At 56.2% G+C, this 22,839-nt stretch overlaps 1 protein-coding gene and 1 long non-coding RNA gene across 3 annotated transcripts in view; both read left to right on the top strand.

The window, feature by feature from the left end:
* Nucleotides 1-3,107: 3,107 nt before the first annotated feature.
* On the top strand, nucleotides 3,108-8,718 carry LOC106007392. Its single transcript, XR_006609321.1, has 2 exons — nucleotides 3,108-3,778; nucleotides 3,866-8,718. It is a non-coding gene; the product is annotated as an uncharacterized LOC106007392 (long non-coding RNA).
* Nucleotides 8,719-12,560: 3,842 nt separating this feature from the next.
* The window catches only part of TENT4A (terminal nucleotidyltransferase 4A), a 46,259-nt gene continuing 35,980 nt past the window's right edge, over nucleotides 12,561-22,839 (top strand). The window contains exon 1 of one of the 2 annotated variants that reach the window (XM_045089144.1): nucleotides 12,561-13,397. In XM_045089144.1, coding sequence (XP_044945079.1) covers nucleotides 12,670-13,397 — 728 coding nt within the window. In that variant the 5' untranslated portion in view covers nucleotides 12,561-12,669. The remainder of the gene's footprint in view (nucleotides 13,398-22,839) is intronic. The other variant, XM_045089135.1, reaches the window with a different exon arrangement.

Genomic DNA, 22,839 nt, shown 5'->3' with positions numbered 1-22,839 from the left:
TGTCGTTTCATGTTTCACGACCCAGTAGTTGAAAATAGTATACCTGGTTTTGTCTCAAATTATCCTGGGGGGGGCACAGAAGTAGAAAATATTTCCAGCCCAATTTACCATATGTTTTTCCTCCCATAAAATCACGTGTCACGTCTCGGACCTCAGGAGACTGAGTCTCCAGGTGTCCCAGTTTGAACGTCAACCTTCCCGCCTCTCACGCGCTCGCCAGCCGAGCGGCCGGCGCGCACCCGAGACCCTCCGGCGCGCACCCGAGACCGGCCGCCGCGCGCCCGAGACCGGCCGGCGCGCGCCCGAGACCGGCCGGCGCGCACCCGAGACCCTCCGGCGCGCACCCGAGACCGGCCGCCGCGCGCCCGAGACCCTCCGGCGCGCGCCCGAGACCGGCCGGCGCGCACGGTGCCGGCCGCGACCGCTCGCCGCTGGTCTCCGTCCGAGCTCGGACTCGGGAAACGCCCGCGCCGGGCCGGCCCGTTCCGTGGGCTCCGGGCGTTCCGCAAAGAAGATGCTGGGGAGCGGCCCTTTCTGTGTCTCCCGCGAGCGGCGGGAAGGCAGCGCCCCCGACGGGGTCAGGGCGCGGGGCACCCGCGCCGCCGCGAAACGACGGCAGCGAGTCCTAGAAGCGCCGCCGGACCGAGCCGGAGAGGAAGAGCGTCCGAGCCGCGCGTCTCCCGGGGGGGCCCCCGCGTCGCGGTGGCGCTGAGGTCGCGGTGTCCCCGCCTGACGCTGCGCCCGCTCGGGAAGGGCCGCCGCTGCCCCCCCGGGGTCGAAACCCGCGTCTCGCGCCTTCCTGGGGGCTCCGGGGCGGCGGAGCGGAGCCTCCCGACGTGTGCGGGTCCCCCGCCGCCTCCGCCCCGGCCCCGGTCCGGGCGCTGGGCCGTGACACGGCGGGCCTTGTCCGGGTCTTCCGAGGGGCTACGCGGGCGGGGGTCCCGGGACGGCTCCGTCCGGGTGAGTCCCGCCGGCCCGGCGCGGAGGGTGCGGATGGCTCCCCGGGAGTCACGCCCGGGCCCCCAGCGCCTCCCGCCCGCCGGCCTGGGGCTGCGCCGGCCGAGGGCTCCGACCGCGGGGAGGTGAGTCCGGAGCGAAAGTCTCCGATTCGAGGAAACCAGCGAAGGGACGAGGGCGGAGGAGCGTCTCCGGGGCTGTGTTCTGCGACCTCAGGACTTCCGACTGCGCCCCCCGGAGCCGCACCTTTTCACCGCCCGCGCGCGGTCTGGGGAGGCGCATCGCAGCGGCCCGCGCCGACCGGGGCGCAGCCTCGCGCCGCACCCGGAGCCTGCAGGGGGCGCGTCCGCCCGGGTGCGCCCGGGTGGTTACGGCCTGCGGCCTGCGGAAGACCGCGCTTCCGCCCCCTCCCCCTCCCCCTCCCCCTCCCTCCCCCGCACAGCCCCTCCCCTCCCCCCACACTCCTTCCCTCCCCCTCCCACGCCCCTCCTTCTCCCTCTCCCCCTGCCCCTCACAGTCCGCCTCCCCTCCCCCTCTCCCTCAGAATCACCTTCAGTCTGCGGGGCCCAGCCCCACTTTGCAGCGGTGGGGGCGAGCCTCTGGTCCCGGTCCCCTGGTGCCCACATTCAGAAGGAAGGAGGCAGTAGGATGAGCCCTTGTTCTCAGCACACAGCCCATTGCCGATTGCTGCAGAGAGCCCAGGCGTCGCCTCCATCTGTTTTTCTGGCCTCACAGAATTCGACGGAAAGCTCTCTGCCCCGTCCGTCCTCCAACTGCGCCTGTAAGGGGGGCCGCGCCTCCCCCTGTGCCTGGCTGGGTCCCGGAGGCCTCGCTGTCATGAGAAAAGAATTCACGGGTCCAAAAACTCGCTATTTTTAGGTCTTGGTGGATTTGAGCCAGTTTCCTGAGTATAGTAATTACCCAAATATTTTATTGAATAGGACCTTGAAAAATAACAGCTCGCATCTTACTCTACTCGGAAGTTCAAACAGGTTTAGACCCATGCCCCTAATCCGCGAAGACAAGTGACAGGCTTCTCTCCTAAATGCAGGACTTGTGTACCCCCTGCTTCCTGGACATCTCCTCAGACCTGACGTTTCCAAAGGGAACGCTTCTTGCACAACCGGCCCTAGGTGCTCCTCTGGGGAGAAGTTTTGGTCCATGGCTCCAGCCACCAGACTGGGACCCCGCCCTTTGCCTCACTCCCCAGTTGGCCCTGGTGCTCCATCTTCAGACTCTGTAATGAATCTGCCTCTGGGTCCCCGCAGCCCCCACCAGCCTGGTACCACTATGTCTCTTCCCCTGGAGCTGGTGCCTTGACTTCCCCCTCCCCCAGCCTAGGTACCTCTTCACATACACACAGATGGATCTGTTAGAGAACGTAAATCATAAATCGTAGATCCCATTTGGATGGCTCGCCTCGGAGCCATGCAGGTCTCCACCCCTCCCCCGGCCTGTGACGGAGGAGTCAGGTGCCTGTGAGTCCTGTCCTCTTACCTCTGTTTGCTTAATGTCCGGTACAGAAGCTTCGGACTCCGGTGAAGGTTTAGCAACGATTGCAAAGAGAGATGCCTCCAGCCAACCCAACCCCAAGTTTGCACAACAGAACAAAACACTCACCCCAAAGTTCAGCTGGGGAACGAGAGCAGTCAGAGAAATAAAAAAATTAATGACGTCATTAGAGCGGCTCCCTTGCATCAGCGGGGAAGTTGGAGTGTGCCCAAGATCGGAAAGCAGGCAGCAGTGCTCCCTCGGCCGCGTCTTCCCCTAATTAGAGAACAGACCGCAAGGGACAAAATTGCAAAAGAAATTCCAGCTTCTCTAAGAACCTCAGAACGATGGCAGCATGAGCACACAGTGGGCAGGTACAACGCACGGGTCACTCTGGCAAGCATTTCACGGGCGCTGATCCTTCTCATCGTCACACAGTCTGAAAGTTACAACTCTTGTCCCTGTTCAGCAGATGAGCAGACTGAGGCCACTGAGGCTAATCAGCTCACCCGAGACCTCACAGTCAGGAAACGGCAGAGCCATTGCAAAGAAAACTGGTTCCGCACTCCCTGTTCCTAACCAACTCAACAGATCTGAGTTTGGAAATGGACTGGACGCCCTGCTTCAAGTCCAAAAACAGGGACATTTCAGCAAACTTCATAAGCCAGACCATCGGACTCATGCACCCAGAATGGCCTCCCTGTTCAGCCAGACTTCCGGCCATGGCAGTGAGGTTCAGACAAGGCTGTCATGGACCTCAGCAGGAGAGGGGCCTGGCAGCCGCGGGGCGATTCGCTGCAGGTGTGTGGGACGGAGGATGACACACACAGACCCACTGTGTCCCTTGCTAAGGCAGTAGCTATTGTGCGCACCACCAAAACGTCCACCCCAGGCTCCTTGGTGGGAACCTGGAAGCTCTCCCCTCCTCCATATGGGATTAATTATGGGGCCTGAGGATGATTTTACCTCTGAAACATTCTGTGGCAGAGTCAGTACTGTTTGTTGGCCAGACCCGTTTCCTTTCTGCTCTGAGCTCAGCTCAACTGCACTTCTGAGACTCCTCCTCAGCAGCGGGGCCACAGGTCCGAGTTCTTTCTGATAGCCAGGACGCCAGGACGTCGGCCGGAGTCCTGTGTGGGCCACCGCAGCCTGGCCCCCGGCCTCCTGCAGCATCCCCCATCCTCTCTGTTCCCTCTCCGGCAGGCACGCTGCAGAGGGACAGCCAGGCCCAGGAGAATGGATGGAGGGGGGCTGGGTCCCTGGATGACCACATGGAGCGGACCTCCCTGCCACAGCCAGGCGCCGTCGCAGACTCACACTGGGCTGGGATGTGAGTAAGAAACACATTCACCGCACTGAGGTTGGAGGGTGCGTCCTGCAGCAAACATAGCTACTTGACTAATTTCTCTTCTCCTAGGTGATCCTTCCAGAGCTACCGCTGCGCCCATCACTGCCTTTCTACCTCTCTCCTTGCCCTCCCCGCCTCTGCCCCGCCTTCAGCCATCCCAACTCCAGCTGCTAAGGCAGAGCGAGCCTCTTAAAGCCCAAGTCAGTCTATCTGCTCCTTGGTGTACAGCTGACAATGGTACCGCCAAATGCAGCCTTGGAGGGACCCCAGTGTGGCACGTGGTCTTCCCAGGCCTGCTTTCGTCCGCGGTCCATGGGCCAGCTTTGTGCCAGCTCTCTGTTGCCACCCACAGGGCCTGGCCACGGGTGCACTGGGCATTTATGTCTTCATGGCTGCTTCTCTCACCAGACTCCTTCTGGAATGTCCTTCCATCTCTCTGCTATTTCCCTCTGTCGGCTTAACTGCTCCTCATCTTGTGGGATGAGTCTGGCCACACCGCCTCCGTGTCCCCCCGCCACCCCCTAGGGACCCGCACACCACATACCACCACTGTACTAGGAGTGCTTGGCATAGAGAGTGTTGGTTGTCTGTGTCATTGACACAGAGCAGGGCCTCAACAACTACCCAACACCCTGGGAGAGGACAATAAAATTATCTCCGGACATTGTCCAATGTCCCCCGGAAACAAAGTGGGGCCCACCCGAGAAGCCCTGCTCTGGGGTCATGTCAGAGAAGGAACGTCTGCTAACTGTAACAAGAATTCAGAGGGCACGTTATCTTGATGAGCTCACCCTAGTCAACGCTGACCTGAAACCAGATTTTGTCCAAACTGGCTCTCAGAAGCCAAGTTGTGGGGACCCAATTCAGAACAGGTTCAGGGTAGCAGACCTGGGGTCTACTGAGTACCCACCAGCTGCTTCTCCTTTGCCAACAGACCCCCCAGGCTTTTTCAGCATGGCCATATGGCCAGCACAAGCAGTATGTTGAGATTGGTCTAGGCCATTCTGGATCATTCTGGATCTTAGTATCCCAGCCTCTCCTGCAGGTAAGGGTAGCCTTAAAACCAGTTCAAGACAAGGAGATACAGGGGAAGTCTGTTGTGAGGGTTTCTTAGATACTTTTGCTTTTCTGTTAGGGTCAGAAGCAACAGACACCACCCTCCTCCAACCTCTCTCCCTTTCTGATTGCAGGCATGAGGGCTAGGGCAGGGGGAGAGTCACAGTTGGGCCAGCTTTGGCCTCCTGGAGCACACACCAAGGCCCTCTACCTCCCGCTTCCTTATTACGAGAGGAAAAGAACTCCTGGCATTTGTTTGTGTCCCTGTTTGGGTTGAACAGTGCCCCCAGCCGTTCATGTCCACCTAGAACCTCAGAATGTGGCCTTACCCAGCAGTAAGGTCTTTGCAGATATGACTGGACGGGGATCTTGACATAAAGTCAGCCTGGGTTTGGGGAGGGCCTCAGTCCCATGACTGGGGGCCTCACAAGAAGGGAGGGGTGGAGACAGTCCAGGGGACAAGACCACATGGGGGCAAGAGGCGATGAGTGCAACAGTGCTGCCACATGCCTAGGGACACGAGGAGCCCCCAGGATCCCTCAGGAGCTGCAGGAGGGACCCTGCCCTGGGGGTTCTGGAGGGCAGCTGGGCCCGCTGACAACTTGATCTCGGTCTTCTGGCCTCCAGAACCGTGAGAGAGGCAATTCCTGTTGCTTCAGTCCTTGCAGTTTCTGGTCGTTAGTTCCGGGCCGCCAACAGACCCCCCAGGCTTTTTCAGCATGGCCATATGGCCAGCACAAGCAGTATGTTGAGATTGGTCTAGGCCATTCTGGATCATTCTGGATCTTAGTATCCCAGCCTCTCCTGCTGGTAAGGGTAGCCTTAAAACCAGTTCAAGACAAGGAGATACAGGGGAAGTGTGGCCCCTCCTGAAGTCTTCTGTGCCTTTAGGAGGACTGACTCATGAGCACATGGACGGGGAGCCAGCTCAGATCGCAGCCTGGGGGGGTTTCTCTCCAGGTACCCTCCGCTGAGGAGAAGGGAAGGGAGCCAGGTGGAAGGTCACTGTGGGGAGAAATGAAGACGTCTCTTCTACTTCTCCGCGGGACTTTTTTTTTTTTTTTTTTAATGTGGCTCCCAATATGTACCACTAATTTATTCCTTACTTTTCACCATCGAGACATTTACAAGGTGGAAGATTTATACAATCTGAAGAGAACCCTGAGTATCACTGAGACCTTTAAAATGGAGGAGGCGCATAGGCCGCTTCATTTGTCTTCCACTGTGAGGAAGCACAACTTCCCACACAAAGTGGCGTCACACAGAACTGAGGCTTCCCATTCTCTGTGGTCACAGACTTCGAATATTCTCTACTTTATACCTATTTAATATCCACTGTTAATTTGAAGCACTTTGAAATATCTATTTTTTGCTTTCTCAAACCAATATTTTTAAATATGCTCTAACTTAAGTAAGAATTTTTTTTAATGTCATTTCATTTATATTAATACAAATTGTGTATGTTTAAGGTATACAACATGGGGATTTGATCCACCTATACACAGCAGCACAAATATTGCAGTGCTAATGAACTGATCCGCCTCCTCACTTAGCTGCCCCCCTCCTTTTTTTTTTTTTTCCCCAGGTGGGGTCTTTTGGGATCTGTTTCCTTTCACAGAGCTCACCTTCTGGTGAAGGACCTTGTATACTTATCAGGGTCAGGGAGTGCTTTCTTGGGCAAAAAGAGCCCAAGTGTAATTTCTGGACCCCCTAGATCTAGATTCCCTACAGACCATTTTCTCAATTTTTCCATGTCCCATTAGGTCATAGTCCATGTGACATACCAAAGTTAATTTTTTATGGGGTTTAATTTGTAGGACTTGCTATGCTAAGCCCCCAACACTGCTCATCCCTATGGGCCTTTGGTGGCGGGCCAGCCTCAGAATCCCCACCTGGAAAGCAGAGACCCTGAGTCTGCTTCTTGAATGCTGTGAGAGGGGCCGTCCTGGGATCCTGCGGCATTTGAAGGGTAGGGAGATATAATTGGCAAATCTAGACTGTGGGATGAATGAACCATGTTCTTCAACAATAGATGCCCCCTCACAACCTGCCCCCCAAAAGATGACAGAGAAGCCACAGATTAAAAGCATGAGAAGATCTAAATCATTATAAGGACCTTTTGTTTTTGACAAAACCACCAGTAAAAAATTTTAGAAGATAATCAAAGATAATATGGATCAGATATTTGATGATATGAAGGAAGACATTGTTACTGCTACTTAGATGTGGTCATATAGTAGTTACGTTTCAAAACATATGCTATAACTCACTAATGCATACTGTGTCATTTATGGATGAAAAGATGTGTTACCAGGGATTTGCTTTGAAATAACGAGGAGAAATCAGGTGAGGACATTGGTGAGCAAGTCTGACCTTGAGCTGATAGCTATTGAAGGGGTTCGGTATATGTAGTCTCCCCAGTGTTATGCAAGTTTGGTACTTTCCATAATTAAGGATAGGAGGAAGGTAGTTTTGCAGAGAAACTCACTCCCAAGGTTTCCTTTAATGAGTGGCACTGGCGCCTAAAACTTTCAAAGGGCTCAGGGTTCACCCTTGCAGGCGGGAACCCACCTCTCTGAACGAAACCTTTCTTCAGGACGGGCACCACTCACCCCGCCCCATCGTATTATTTGTCTTCTGGTGACCAGAGATTACCCACAAGCTACGCATTACTCACAGAGACTTACAGGCCACCCTCCATGGCACTTTAGCATTTTTCTGATACTTGCTATCCTGGGTGCTTTCTGTAGCAAATGACAGTGTGACCTGCCCAGAACACGAAGCAACCAGGGTGGGGCTGGACTGGGGGCTATGGTGTAGTACGGCGGGCGCTTGGGGCCGCCACATTCATCCTGGTTCCCAGGGCACCAGTCCCATCTCTCTTCTGGTCTCAAGGTGGCTATGGTGGTGCCAGGCATCCTACACAGAGAGAACTGTGTCCACTGGTGATGTGGAGAGTGTCCTCTGGTAGATCTCTTCTTCCTCACCTGGAAGACTTTCCCAGGAGTGTTCTGGCGGCCCCCTCCTCTAGAATGGGGGTGTGTACTATGCTTATGTTGGCACTGGCATACAGAAAGATGGCACCGGGGGCAACCTTTCTGCATACCTGCCATGCAGATTCCTGGGCAGGACCAGGGCTCTGCCACCCTGAGAAGAAAGGGGCGGTGGGGACAAAGGACTTGTGTGGGCAGCCAGCAGCATCTGCCTAGAGGTTGACATCTCAAACTGGGAGGATTCAGGCTCACGTCTACCTGTCCAGGTTCTCGGGAGACTTGACGTTGCTGACCACCTGTGGAGGAGTGCCTTTCCACTCCCGTACACCAGGCAGGTGCTCTCCTGGATCCTACGGTCCCCACCACTCCTCCTTCAGGTCCCACTGGGGTCCCCATGATTCTCCTCCCAGTGTCCCGCGCCCCTGACAATGTGACTGCAGCTTCTTCTGTCAGGACATGGAGGCTATTTCTCCCCCTCTCGAATCTTATCAAGGCCCTGTCATTTACTTGGATTCACAGAATGCTGAGGATTATGCTGAGGAAATAAAGACATGCCAGGTCTTACTTCAGGCATGTCTCTTGCTTTCTTGAAACCCTGCTCAGCCACCCTGAGAATAAGCTGGGGCTCCCCTGCTGGAAAAGGAGAGACACATGGGCCCATCAACCCTGGTGTTCCAGCTGCCAGCCAGCCAGCTGCCCGTCACGTGAGTGTGGCCACTCTAGACCAGCCAGCCTCAGCTCTCCTGTCAGCTGAGTGGAGCCTGAAGTGACTTGTAAGCCGAGATCCGCTGTGTCTGACCCAGATCAGCAGAACCACACAGTTGATCTGTAGACTTAATTGATCTGTGAGCAATAATAAACACTTCCTTTGAACCACTGTGTTTGGGGATGGTTTGTTACCCAGTAGTAGCTGACCGATGCACATACACCTTGATTTTTTTCAGTTACTTACATAACCTATTCAGTTCCTGTGAGCAATTGAGTTTGGGAACCCTGAATTAGGCTTAAAATTGCCCAGGGAATTTACTTAAAATGCAGATTCCTGGACCTCACTCTGAATAAGTTTCAGGTCCGGTGAGCCCTCGCTGTCTGCGTTTTAACCAGCATATCCGATTCTGGCACGGGAAGTCCATGGTAGTCAGAGTTCCAGAAACGATTTGTTCATGAAAACAGCATGAGAAGAGAGAGGAGTTGGTTTTGGCCACGGAAGGAAAAATCTGGGCTTATCTGTGAAAACTGATAAGCAGTGAGAAAGGCTTCCTCTGCCCAGAGCCACAGGGACTGCAACAGGGACTACATATGACTTAGTATTCCTTCTTGTTTTGCAGAAAGAAACATATTGCTTCTAATTTACATAAGAACTTATGATCAAATACATACAGCATGAAACCTTGTTTCTAATTATAAGAAATTAACTATGGCTGATGAATCAAAGCTAGAGGGATTAGCTAGAGACAAATTGCAAAGATAGAGCAGGAAGCCATAGGAAAAAACAACTTAAAATGTTGTAAAGAAGTAGAGCAATCTGTGGCTAGATCCTGAAGCCAGGCAAGGCTTTCATTCCTATTGAGTTGGTCAGCCGACTGTTGGTCATTTCACCAGTAGCCATCCAGGACCCGCCATGTGCCAATCACAGTTCTCAAGCTCACACACAGCAGGGAAAAGCACAGATAAAAAGCCCCCTCCTTGTGTAACTTAGATCCTAACTGGATGAGAGGACACAGATGATAAATAAGGTAAATAAAATTCACGAGATGGCATAGTGGATTGAATTGTGCCCCCGCCCCCTCACCAAATGAACTTCAAGTCCTAACCCTGGATATCAATAGAATGTTAGCCTTATTTGCAAATAGGGCCTCTGCAGATGGAATCAAGGTAACACGAATTCATTAGGGTGAACCCTAATGCAGTACGAATGGCATCCCTGTGACAAGAGGAGACACAGACATTGGGAAAGCTCCATGCAGTGATGGAGGCAGAGAATGAAGTGAGGCACCTACAAACCTACCTGCCCTGGAGACCTCAGAGAGAGAGCATGGCCCTGCCAACACCTTGATTTCAGGCACTGAGCCTCTAGAACAGTAAGAGAATACATTTCTGCTGTTGTGAGTCACCTAGTTTGTAGCCCTAGGAAACCAATGGAGATAAATGCTAAGAGAAACATAAAGCAAGGAATGGAAGCAGGGAGTGTTGAGGGTTGGGTTTGTAGTTCAGATCGAGCAATGTCGTCCCTAAGGTGTGAGAGTGGGTAAGGTGGGACCCATGGGGGTATGTAGCATCCAAGGGGAGAGAGAACAGCAAGTGCAAAGGCCCTGAGGCACATCTGTGCCTGCTATGCTTCTGGCTGGAACAGGCTGGATTAGGGGATGAGCTGGAAGATGAAGTTGGAGAAAAGGAGAGAAGGACCAGCCAATGTAGGAACTTGTAGGTCATAATAAGCCTGAGTTTGAGAAAGGAAGCCACTGGAGAGTTTCGAGCGGGAGACTGACATAATCTGACCTTTTTTTTTTTTTTTTTTTTTTTTTTAAGGATCACTCACAAGCTGCTCTGTGGAGAAAATGCCAAAGAGAACAAGATTGGAAAGTGACAAACTAGCTAGGAGGCACTGTTTCAAAATATGCTAGAAATAGTGGTGGCCTTAAAGGGCTGTAGGTGAGTAGATGGAGGGAGTGAGGGGTAGTTGTTGAATTTTGGATGTTTCTTGCAGGTAGACACAAGAGAATCTGTTGGTTATGGGGAGGGGAGACTGTGATGACCCCAGGGATTTTGGCCCTAGGCACTGGAAGCAAGAAGATCCAGAACAACTGCTGTCTGGCTTGTGTGTGATCTCCCAATTTATTTAATGCACAAGTTCTAATCCTTGGTCGTAATTTCCACGTCTGTATTGTACAGACGCCTGAAGCAAAAAGTCATTTATAGTTCGGTTAGCATTTGCCAAGAAGCCTTAGCAGGCAATACATGGATTTTCACGTTGTTAAGATGTCCTGAAGTGTCAAGCGCTGAGTAACGTGTACTCAGAAGAGCAGGTTAGAGAGGGCTTCTCTCAATGTTTAAGAGGAATACCGGCCCAAGCGCTGAGCTTCCTCAAAGTTGCCTGGCCAGGGAATGCATCCGCTGGGTGGGGACCAGGACAGGCCTGCGCTCCAGAGGGGCCACGGTGTCCACCACACCGGCTGGGCTCATGGGGCACACGCAGGCTTATATAATGGCACTCTGGCATTTGCTCTGCACTCCACAGTAGGTGTGGTTAGCGGCAGAGTCCTAAAGACAGCACGGTCAAACCGGGCTTGAGGCATCCTCTGGACACAGGGGACTCGCCCCGCGGACAGGGTCTCTGTGGAATCCGGCCACCACTGTGCCAGCTGCGAGCCCAGACACCCAAGCACGTGGGCCGCTGCCCTGATAGGCAGCACTGCCAAGCCTGCCTGGGGAGTCACGCCAGTGAGCTAACTGCAAAAAGTTTTAACTTCATTCTAGGCAATAGGAAATCATTTCTAAAAGGAAACAAAAATGCCTACGAGGAGATCCTCCCAGGAGGGTCCGCTCCGTCCAGGGCGGCGGCTTAGCGGGAAGCGCCGCCCGGGCCGCTGGCTTGTGACCGCGGCTCCCGGAGGACGCCGGCGAGCACGTGGGCGGGCACGAGTGACCGCAGCGCTACCGGCTGCGCACGGACCCCGGAGGGTGGACGGCGGGAAGCCTGGGGGCACTTTTGTCCTTCTCCTGGGAGAGCGGCCGGACAGTGGTCCGTGCTGCCTCGGCTCACTGGCACCGCGAGCCGGCGGTCCCCGGGCCAGGCCTGGGGCCGGACCTCCGGCCTTGCCGGGCGGCGCGGAAACATCCACGCAGCTGCGGCGGCGGCGGCGGCGGCGGCGGCGTCTCATCTCTGCGCACGCGCAGTGCGACCGGGCGGCTGCCGGGACCCCGGCCCCAGCGCGCATGTCTCCAGGCCTCGGCCTGCTAGCGATGGCGGGAGGTGGGGCTGGCGGAGGAAGTCGCGGCGAAGGCGGCGTAGCAGCCCCCTCACTTCTTGCGCGCCACACTGCAGCCAAGTCTAGTCTAGAAAGACCCACGCCGCCGCCGCCCCTTCAGCCCCTCCCAGTCGCGTCTCCTTCCGACGCGGTGCCCTCCTCACCCGCAAGGGGGAGCGTCCCAGTGCGCAGGCGCGGTAACCAAGGCGGCGGTGTCTAGTGAGGATTTGAAATCGGCCGCGCGTGCGCACGGACGTCCCGGCCCCGGCGAGGGAGGCCGCGCTTCCTCCCCGCCCCGCTCCCTCCCCGCCCCTCATTGGAGCGGAGGCGGCGGCGCCCCCTCCTTCCCCCGCGCCCTGTCGCCGCCGAGAGTGTCTTTTCGCCGCCGCCACCACCGCTGCAGGAGCACGGAGCGAGCGGCGCGAGCGTGACCGAGGGCCCGGCGCACGGCGGCGGCCCTCCCGCGGGTCCCGGGCCGCGCGGCGCCTGGGCCCGCCCCCTCGGCCCGGCCGCCCGCCCCTCTCCGATGGCCTCTCCCCCCGGCCCGAGTGGAACGCCGCCGCCGCCGCGGCCCCCGCGCCCGCCCCGCGCCGCGTGAAGGGAGCCCGACAGGCCCGAGCCGCCCGCCTCGGCCTGCCCCGGGCCCGCCCCGCGCCGGGACCCCGACGGGAGCCGCCGCCGCTGCCGCGAGCCGGCCGGAGCCGCGGGCGCAGGCCCGCGCGCCCGTCAGCCCGTCCGCCCGCGGCCGGTCCGTCCGTCCGTCCGTCCGTGCGCGGCGCGGCCGGGGCTCGGGGCGCGGCGGGGGCGGGGCCGCGGCGGGGCGGGCGGGCGCGCGGGCCCGCGGGGCGGCGCGTGGATGGATCCGCGCGTGGCCTGGATCCAGCCCGAGCAGAAGGGGCCGGCCAATGCCCTGTGGATGCAGATCTGGGAGACCTCGCAGGGCGTGGGCCGCGGCGGGTCGGGCTTCGCGTCCTACTTCTGCCTCAACTCGCCCGCGCTGGACACGGCGGCCGCGGCGGGGACGGCGGGGCTGGGCGGCGGCGGCGGCGGCGGCGGCGGCCTGGCGGGGCCCGCGCTGCCCGCCGCGTCGCCCCCGCCGCCCGCGCCCGGCCCCGCCGCGCTGCCCCCCGCGCTGCTGACGGCGCTCGGGCCCGCGGCCGAGGGCGCCCGGCGCCTGCACAAGTCGCCGTCGCTGTCGTCGTCGTCGTCGTCCTCGTCCAACGCCGAGTCGGGCACCGAGAGCCCCGGCTGCTCGTCGTCGTCCTCGAGCAGCGCCTCGCTCGGCCGGGCGGGCGGCGGCCGCGGCGGCGCCTTCTTCCACTTCGCCGACGGCCCGCCGAGCGCCCCCGGCGCGGCCAACGGGCACCCCGGGCCGCGCGGCCCCGCGCCCGCCGGCTCCCCGCCGCAGCACCAGTTCCACCCGGGCCGCCGGAAACGCGAGAACAAGGCCAGCACCTACGGCCTCAACTACCTGCTGTCGGGCAGCCGCGCGGCCGCGCTCAGCGGAGGGGGCGGCCCCGGGCCCCAGGCGCCGCGGCCCGGCACGCCGTGGAAGAGCCGCGCGTACAGCCCCGGCATCCAGGGGTGAGTGCGGGGCGCGCGGGGGGCGCCGGCGGCGACCGCGCCGGAAGGCTTCTCCTTGCGCTGCGCAGTAGACGCTGGTGCAGAGGAGCGGCGGGCTGCGGCTGCGATCCCCGGACCGACCGCGGAGGACGGCGGCCGCCGCGCCCGCCTTGGGCCCCTGGAAGGGGGTCTGGGGCCCTTCACCTTCTTCCCTCTCCCCAGACCTGTTGGGGACCCCGTGTCAAAGTGGGGCGCAGATGGGTGTGCAGCTTTATGTCAGCTGCAGACGGTTTTAGTATTGCCGGGAACTGGAATCGAGTTGAAGGCAGATACTCGTTAAATAATAACTTTTTTTTGAGAAAAATCTTTTTGGAAGATGATTCATTGTCTTTTTTTTTTTTTTTAATTAGTGATACAATTTAACCAACAGTGAATTTAGAAGTAATTTTTTTGGATGAGGGTGTGTGTGTTATGATTCAATTTTATGCAGAAATTAACATAAAAAGCATTTTTCTAGTTTTGAAAAAGTAGTTGATTGTCTTCAAAGAAGACAAAAACATTTGTACCACGTATTCTTTGGAAGATGCTATTTTTATTTAAAATATTTCCACGTTGGCCTAGAGGGGATTCGAAGTTCTACTTAAGTTTAGTGCAGTTACACATGACAGGGACTCTTTAAAAAAACAAAACGTGGGTGTGGGAGTGTTGGTTGAAACAGTCCCAGGTGAGGCTGCTCAGGTGGGAATGCTCCCTGCCCAGCCCTTTGGCCTTCCTGTGCTTTTCTGAGCATCTAGAAACAAAGCCTTTGTATATAGATATTATGTCGTTATTTTAAGACTTAAATCATAAACTTTCTTTGCAATTCGTATGCTGATTTAAGAGCTGCATAAGGATTTTCCAGGATACTAGGATTTTTTTTTTTTTTTTTTAACAAATATTAGAGTTCTACTAATCCAGGGATTGTTAGGTGTTGAGATTACTTAAAGTAATTCTTTTTTGTTATAAGTCTGTTCATTCAGGTTGGAATATGGTTAAGTTGATACTACTTTAAAGCAAGTGAGATGCATCCTAAGAGCTTCATGTCCTGCAATTTGTTTCACCTGGTTTGGGTTAGAAGTGTTACATTCTTAAATTCCCTGAAGCCCCAGTGTGCATTTCAGCCCCAGGTAGGAGCCATTCTCCTCTTGCTTCTCTTTCTCCAGTCCTTACTTGGCAAACTGTCCAAGAAAGGGTGGTCTAGAGCGATTTCTCGATGTATAGCATCATACCCGAGTTCCTTGGTTGGGGGGTGGGGTGAGGCATGCAGGTTTCCAGGCTGTCATGTTTCTGGAACTGACTCTGTGTCTTAGCACTAGGAAAATAGGAGGACATGTGGTCTTCACTGGTAGAGCATTTTGGGGTCCAGACGGCCCCAAGTCTTGCTTCTTCCATGAGCTGTTGGCAGTGGTGGCATCATGCCCTTCTGCAAATTACTTAGGTCCTGGAAAATGTTTCCTCACCCTTAGGTTTCTAGAAATCTTCAATACATACATTATTTATTTATTTACTTATTTACTTGAGAGAGGGAGAGAAACACACACCAGGTGTGGGATTGGGGAGGAGGAGTAGAGGGAGAGGGAGAAGCAGGCTCCCCGCTGAGCAGGGAACCAGAATGGGGCTTGATCCCAGGACTCTGGGATTTGGACCTGAGCCGAAGGCAGATGCTTAACTGAGTGAGCCACCCAGGTGCCCGTGCTGGTGCTTTTATTAATAAATAAGCCCACCAAATATGAGGTTCTTTGCTAGGACCTGAGGTAGTAGTTGGCCTGGAAGATGCCCGTCTCTTGATCCTGCCTCTGAACCCTGGCCTCCATCTGCGTGCCCCTGCGCAGCACACACTAGCACAGTGTGCAGATCTTTCCTCCTCCTTGTCTGTCTCCCCCATCTAGTCTTTGATCAGATCTCTTTACCCTCACGCAGCACGGCACTGCTCGCAGAGATTGCTCCAGCGGCCAGCGGTCCTTGCACACACTGTTGCTGGCCCTTGGGCCTCTCCCAGAGTGGCCAGTAGGAGAATCTCCCCCATCAGCAGGTTTGGTTACATCTGTCCCCTTTAGAACGCCATGATGGCATCTCTGCGGTCCTCCTAGGGTTAAAGACTGCAGCCCACAACTAAGCCTGCCTCCTGGGTGCTGCTGCTCTGGGCCCTGCCTGGGGGCCTACTGCGGGTCCTACCCTGCCCCCACCATTGGCCTGTGAGGTTTCTGCTCAGAGGCTGCGTGGAGGGTTGAAGAGTAGGTTCCGAAGCAGCCCAGCCAGGAGTTCCCCGTTTTAACCTACCTGAATAGGAGCCGGTGCAGTCCTGCTCTTGGTGATGCTCCTTCTTTTCTCCTTGGCTGCCTCTGTGGCTGACGTGTACCACTCGGGGTCTGTCCACTTACTGCCATCTCTGCCTAGAGGAGGAGCCTGCTAGGACTGCCTGCCGTGTGTCTGGAAGGGTGGGGTGCCCCGTCTTGGTTTGCTACACGGAATGCTTCTAGCAGGCCACCGTTTGGGGCGGGCGGGACTGAGCAGAGGAGCAGGAAGTCAGAGCAGCCCTTGGACTGTGGAGGTTTGCCTGTGGTCAGAGGAGGGAGGTGTCCCTCATGGTCCTGCCCGTGGCGGGCCGCTGGGCTTATGGCAGCTTTTTGGTATCGAGAAATAAGTCGGTCTAGAACTCGCCGCCAGCCACCAGCTTACTCAGAGTGATGAGGAAGGCCACCACCACGTGTTTCATTTATAGCTCAGAAGGGGAAAGGTCTGTGATGGGAGAGCCCTTGACCTGGTCAGTAGAAAGGAGCCTTGTTGGTGAGTAGTGGCTCAGACTTACTGTGTAGGCCCAGGACAGGTGTTTCTGGAAGGACCATGTCTGTAGTCCCTAGAAAGGCTGAGCCACTGGCTGATGCTGCGGGAGGCTGAGTAGCATCAGCCGAAGCCAGTCGGGCGTTTGCGTGGTGGCGTGTGGAACAGGCACACTGTCTGCTCTTTTCTGGGCTGGAAGGCGTTGCCCTTCGAAACTGTACTGGTGGCCTGGCCTCACAGGGCTGCCGGTCTGCTTCCACCCTTGAGGAGGTGACGAAGCCAGGGGAGGCAGACAGGGATCCGAACGGGAACCCTCGGAGCAGGGAAAGGGAAGCACTTGTCTTGGAGCAGCTGTTTTGTGTCTCCTTTGAACTTTCAAACTTTTGGGAACGGTGTGGAATGTGCTCTCTCCCCTCTACCTGGGTTTCTGACTTCGGGACGTGGGCAGGTGTGGACAGGCTCCTGGGCCCTGCACTTCCCAGCCTCCGGCCCTCGTCACCTTCCCATGCCCTCCCCTCCACTTCCTGGCCCAGCGAGTTGTTACGTTGCCCTGGTCAGTGCTGCCGGCTTCAGAAACCTCGTGAGCCTCAAGGCAAAGAAAAGTCCCAGGTGGGGGTGGGGGGAGCTTGGACCCCAGGTGTGTTGCTGCGTCCTTACTGGTGCCCTGTAGAGCCCCGGGAGGAGCGCAGTGAAACGAGGGAAGGCCCCTGGCCTCTGGCGGGCCCCTGCAGGCCGGGCCCTGACAGGCTTCAGTGTGTGCTTTGGCCATCTGTGGACTGTCCTCTCTGGTGTGCCTGAGTGTGAAATGGTCATGGAGCATCCTTCCTGCCGGGCTTTTAACAGTGTTTATTTTTTGACATTTTCTGTTCAAAATTCAGCTCTTCGTCTGATACTGGTGAGAAACGGACCCGTGTGGTTTGTAGGATGGTGACCCACACCCCGCAGGACTCCGTGTGTGTTTCCTTCACTCTTGTTTGGAGAGGCTGAGCCTGGAGGAGGCTTCAGAAGGCTTCAGGATGCCTCCTCTCCCTCTGTGCTTCCAGCCTGACTTGGCACTACGTAAAGTAGCGTGTGGGTGACCCTCTCCCCCAGCGCGTCCTTGTGGGGACCCAGTGGGAGGATGCAAGTGAAAGCCCAGCAGGGCTCCTGGCAGACGACAGCATCGCCACTCCTGGTGCGTCCTCTCCGTCCCCTGTCCGCCTACACACAGCATGGGACACATGGGAGAGGTTAGAATGAGACCTGCCCTGCAAGGTGACAGTAGCACGCACAGGCCTCATTTTCTCAGTGTTCAGCATCTGCGAGCCCTGCGTATGGGGTCGTGCATGGAAGCCGTGCCCGCATTGCTGCTGCGCTGAGCATGTGAAATGAGCTCCTTCTCAGAGGTTCCAGCCCCCTTAGTAAGAGTGTCGCTTGTTCCCACCCAGTATGCCCTGGCCTGTCACTGCAAAGTGAGATCGAACATCTAGGGTGGCGTGCGGGTTGTGAGGAAGTTGCGGAGAGTTGCGCCTGGTTGCTGGTAAGTGAAGATGCACTTACTGCTGACCCTCGGAGAAGGGCTGGACAGACGCCTTGGAAAAGGATTGTGGTATGAAACAGGCTGGAGGAGTCCTGGGGGAAGATAGAGACCTCAAATGTTTTTTGCAGAAAACAACCTTGGTAATGCCCGCGCTGCCACCGCGGGGTGGGGCGGACCCTGTCGCTGCCGGGCTGCCCAGGGCTTGTGAGGGAGGAGCAGTGATGCCGGTGGCTTCTCAGCAGTAGCACGGGTGAGACAGCACCTTGGAGAAAAATTTTTAAGTAAATGTTTTAAAGTATCAATTTTTCATAACTTTGGGATTTTTCAAGGTAAAGCCTCAGACTTCCTTTGGGCACTATTTAATAAGAAATTTTGTTTCCCGCTGTAAATGGAATCGTGTACGTCCGATGGGTGGAGGCATCATGGTTATCCTGGGAAATGAGGACTTCTTGCGCATTGGTTTAGGACCTGTTTTTTACGGTGCAGAATGAAAGAAGCTATTAAAAAGCAAGACGGGGGCACCTGAGGGGCTCAGAGGGTTAAAGCCTCTGTCTTCGGCTCAGGTCATGATCTCAGGGTCCTGGGATCAAGCCCTGAATTGGGCTCTCTGCTCAGCAGGGACCCTGCTTCCATCTCTCTCTATTTCTCTCTCTCTCTGCCTGCCTGCCTACTTGTGATCTCTGTCAAGTAAATAAATTAAATCTTTAAAACAAACAAACAAAAAAACCAAGACCGAGCAAACAGCAGCCTGTGATGTTGAAGTTGAGAAAAGCTGTGTTGCTGCTGCACTTGGACGCGGGCTGACAGGTGACGGGGCGCGGTGTCCTGCTCACGGGGTCTCGAGGAGACTGCTGCTGGCCGTGACTCTGGAGAGGCCCCTCTGGACTCTCTGGTGTGAAGGCTGCTGGGTGAGTGTGGCACCGGCGTAAAGGCAGATGGGTGACCTCGGTGACTGAGACAGTTGCCCGAGATGCCTGTCCCCCATGCCAATCTGTGTCCCAGGTGAGGTGGTCAGGGGTGCATCTTCTTACAGTGCAGGATTTGCACCGCACATTAAATGGCTTACTCCGGGGTTTCCAGGCCGCAGTTATTCTTTGTGGCCGTGTGACAAATGAGCATAAACTTAGCAGCTTAAACCAATACTCCTTTACTGTCTCATGGACTCTGTGTGTCAGAGGTTGGGACAGCTGGGTTGGCTTCCTGCTCAGGCTCTCACCAGGGTGCAGGCACGGCGTTGGCTGCTGCGTTCCTGACTGGAGCCCAGGCTCCTCTTGCATACTGCTGGCGAATTCAGTTCCTTGCTATTGCAGGACTTAGGTCCCCCATACTTTGCTAGCTGCCAGTTGGGGGACTGTCTCAGCACCGTAAAGCCATCTCTGCCTTCCTTGGCTTGTGGTCCCCCCATCTGCACACTGGCAACAGAGCTTTGACTCTCTCTGGCCACACCTGTGCCAGCTGGCGGAGGCCCTCTGCTGGAAGGGCTTGTGTGTTTGCGTCAGGCTCTTTCAGGTAGTTGTCTCTCTTAAGGGCATGTGGGGATGATTCTGTCTCCGCCACGGTTCTGAGGCTTGGGGCATGGGGTCTTCTGGAGGCTTCCTTCCATGGCTGAGGGCATGCTCCTGTAGGTAGACTAAACCATGTGGTTGTCTTTTCCAGCACTTCTCTCCCTCGACTGGACTCCGGCCCACTGTGATGACTCTGGTAGACTGTTGTCTGTCCTCTGGCTTGGTCGTCACGACTGAACTCAGGCAACCAGAGACTAGCTCTCGGGGCCTTTCTGTGCTTGTCTCCTGTGTCACCTAAGAGACGTGTATGTGAAAGCCGTGTGAACGAGTACATGAGAACTACCGCAGTTGAAAAGTCCTGTTCCTGAGGCCACGTGCACTGGGCAGCTTGGGAAAGCTGTTATTCCTCTCGGGGGTCGGCGGGGATGCGACATGATTCACTCATGTTGCCTCTGGAATTTAGATCTAAGCACATAGCACACCATGTGTGCTTTGCACAAGACCCCACACCGTGTGTACAGCAGCCCGAGTTAATGCGAGTGGGCGCCTCCCCCTCCACAGGCTGTGGCCCTCGCTTCAGAGCAAGCACACTCCCACACAGTTCTTCCGTGGCCTCTTCCTTTGGAGTGACCGCCGCTCATACACAACTGACCATTGACCGCTGGTCTTCTGCTTCCCCTGGGGCGGAGGGGCCGTGTCTTAGCTGCATCCCCAGGGCCAAGTGGGTGCTGCTGGCCAGCTCTGCATCAGGCTCTGATGAATGAGTGAGCGTGCGTGACAGGGTCTGGCCGCTTAGGTGGTTTAGGTCAGATGCTGAAAGTAACTTTGTTGTCTTGGAATTTTTGAAGATTTGATTGCCAACTCTGAAGTTACTTAAGTGCAGAGTATTAAAGTAAAATTGATTGTAGTTTTTCTGTTTATCTTCCCAAAGAGTGTGGTTAAACCAGTTTTATACCTTGCAGTGTAGAATCAAAAGCAGAAAGCTCTCAAAAAATTGTGTTTGAAAGGCATTTCCACTTGGATTTAGCAAGCTTCTCTTTGTTGTTCGAAAATTAATACCTAACCATGGCAAAGTCTGAAAACTTAGGGAAGTATGAAGATACATTGCCTGTCCTTCAGCCACCTGCTGAGTGTCCTGGGATCAGGCTGAGCATGGCCTGAGCTCAGGGGCGTGTGCTCCGAGCCCTAGCAGCAAGGAGGAGGCGCTGGCTCTCCCTCGTGGCAGAGCGGTCCCTGCTCGGGGGGCTGTCTGTCTCCAGGCTGATGGGGCAGGCTCGGTGGGAGTGTCTCTGAGGTTCCCATTGGCAGGGAATGTCTTTCATTGTCAGAGATGTGCCTTTTTATTGTGGGTTTGTGCTCTTTTTAATTCCCAGATCAGTTGCTCTGTAGAACCATTTAGGTCCTCCTGTGGTTTAAGACTGGAGTTAATTTCCTAAGTGATAACATGTGGATGTAGGTGGTTTCTATCTTTCCGTATTTGAGAGAGATTTCAGATCGTCGTGTTTCTGGAATCCGGTGGGTCTGAAGCCATGGCTGGGATGCAGGAGTGGAAGGGAAATGAAAAATCAGATCCTTCTGTTTTTTGCTCGGAGCCCTTCGGCTGCGATCTGCACGTGGCCTTGAGCTCCCTTGGTTCTCCTGTGCTCCGCTCCCCTGTAGCCTCATGCACAGGCCTGGTGTTGACTGATTTCATGCTGGTTCCTGACTTTTGCGCCTCGGTTTCCCCACCTGGGAAGTACGTCCACGACATAGCCCTGGCAGGATGTGCTAAACAGAGGAGACTTGGAAGTGCCATGTGAATTGTGACGTGGAGAGCTGAGCAGGCCACTCCTTTCCTTCCCTTTTCTCCTCTCTTCTCGGAGGAAATTGAAACCAAAAATTAGGCGGGGCACATTGCCAACTGGACAGAAAAGGCCTTTTGCTCCGGGTTTGAAAATACAAGTTTCCCTCTCAGGCCCGAGCTTTTCTCAGAGAAGCTGCTAAAGCCTGAAGGTCCGAGTCTTCAGGAACCCACGCGGTATCGTGAGACGCTTCTCCCTTGGAGTCAAGGCATTCTTTTCTGATTTTAAAAATTTAAACCGTGCCTGAGTAACGTGTTCTGAGGGTCTTAAATTAAGCGTCTTTCCAGATCTTTCCGGGCACCGCTCTAGTATCAGCTGTGTGGCTTCATGCGACCGGTGGGGGGCGGTTTAGGATTTCGGGTTCTGTGCACATAGTAGGAGTGTGTGCTCTTTCTCTGAGCGCTTTGCAGCTTCAGGCTTGGCCTCTGTGAACGGTGGGACAGGGCGCTGTGGCGCGCTCTGTGAGGGCGGCCGGGCCCGGGTTTTGTGCGGCCCGAGCAGTTGCTGCTGGCTCCGTGTGGCCCTGGAGCGCTTGCCGTGCGCCTGATGCAGCTGTGGAACTGAATCTTAATTGCATTTCATTTTAATGAACACTTAAGTAGCCTTCTGACTTCTGACAGTGCCGACCTAGAGTAGCTTTAGACTCTCTTTATTGCAAACTCAGTAGTTGGTTCGGTAACTGCTGCCTAAATGAATCCAAACTGCAAACAGCTGCGGAAGCCGTGGTGCTCAGCGAGCCACCCCTGGAAAGCTCTAGAATTGGCGTTTCTGAGTTTCCAGCGGGTCTTCATCTCAAAGGGCCACCATTTCAGTTGCGCACACAGCATGGTCTCAGTCACGCAGAGTGCGACGCGGAACAACTCAGTCCAGCCTGGTGGGGGGGGGGTGGCGGGGGGCAGCGCTCCTGCCCGGAGCCTCTGCTCTTCTCGGGCACTCGGGGCAGCCACGGCTCCGGGGGCGGGGGCTCCGCCGGGGTGGGCTCTCGGGTCGCTTGCAGGAGGGTCGTGCGTTCTCCGAGCAGGCCTCGAGATGGGTACCACACACAGAAAGCTGAAGCCTGGCCAGGCCGACATCCTCCTGGCCTGCTGGGGGAAGGGGACCTCTTCAGGACTTGGGAGGGGGTGGCAGCTCGCCCTGTGAAGCCAGCCTCCGTGTGGCTGTAAGGGGACATTGCAAATCGAGGGAGAGAGAGATCGAGGGAGAGAGAGAACCTGGGGGCACCTGGAGTCAGATGGCAGATGATGGAGATGCTGGGGGTGGGCTTGGGGGCTTTGTGGGGGAGGGTCTGCAGGGTCTGCTCCGGTTCACTGAAGGTCCCGCTTTCTGCAGACCGTCCCGGACTGTGGGGCAGGCGGGGCTCCTCCCGTCTGGATTTTTCTGGCAAGTTGTCGTCCGGGAAGAGTGGAGCAGTTGGTGAGTTGCTGTTTCAACTGAAGACTGTTGAAAGCCGGAAGCAGGGCCAGTGAGCGTCTGTTGCCTGCCGCCTCCCATTTTTTCTCCTCAATGTTTCGGTTTAAAGAGAGTCAGCTTCAGTAGATGGAGCGTCTCCCCGAGGGGCAGCCAGGCAGTCGGAGAGCTGCAGCCCCCCAGCGGGCGCGTGGGGCGGGAGAGCCCGTGCAGGTCACTGCCACCCCCCTGGGAGGGAACAGGGGTGCCGGGATCAAGAGCAGGACGCAGGGACAAGGCGACCTGGCAGAGGTGGCGGCCTGTGTGCAACGCGCTTCAGGTTTTTGGTTATTAGCATCTTCTCTAAACTGAAGCAATCGGAGTTTTAAAAA

The sequence above is a fragment of the Mustela putorius genome, unplaced genomic scaffold (assembly GCF_011764305.1).
Source record: "Mustela putorius furo isolate JIRA1106 unplaced genomic scaffold, ASM1176430v1.1 tig00000107_pilon_pilon_pilon, whole genome shotgun sequence".
NCBI lineage: Eukaryota > Metazoa > Chordata > Mammalia > Carnivora > Mustelidae > Mustela > Mustela putorius.
The sequence above is the reverse complement of the archived record's forward strand: the minus strand, read 5'-3'. Positions and strand labels throughout refer to the sequence as shown.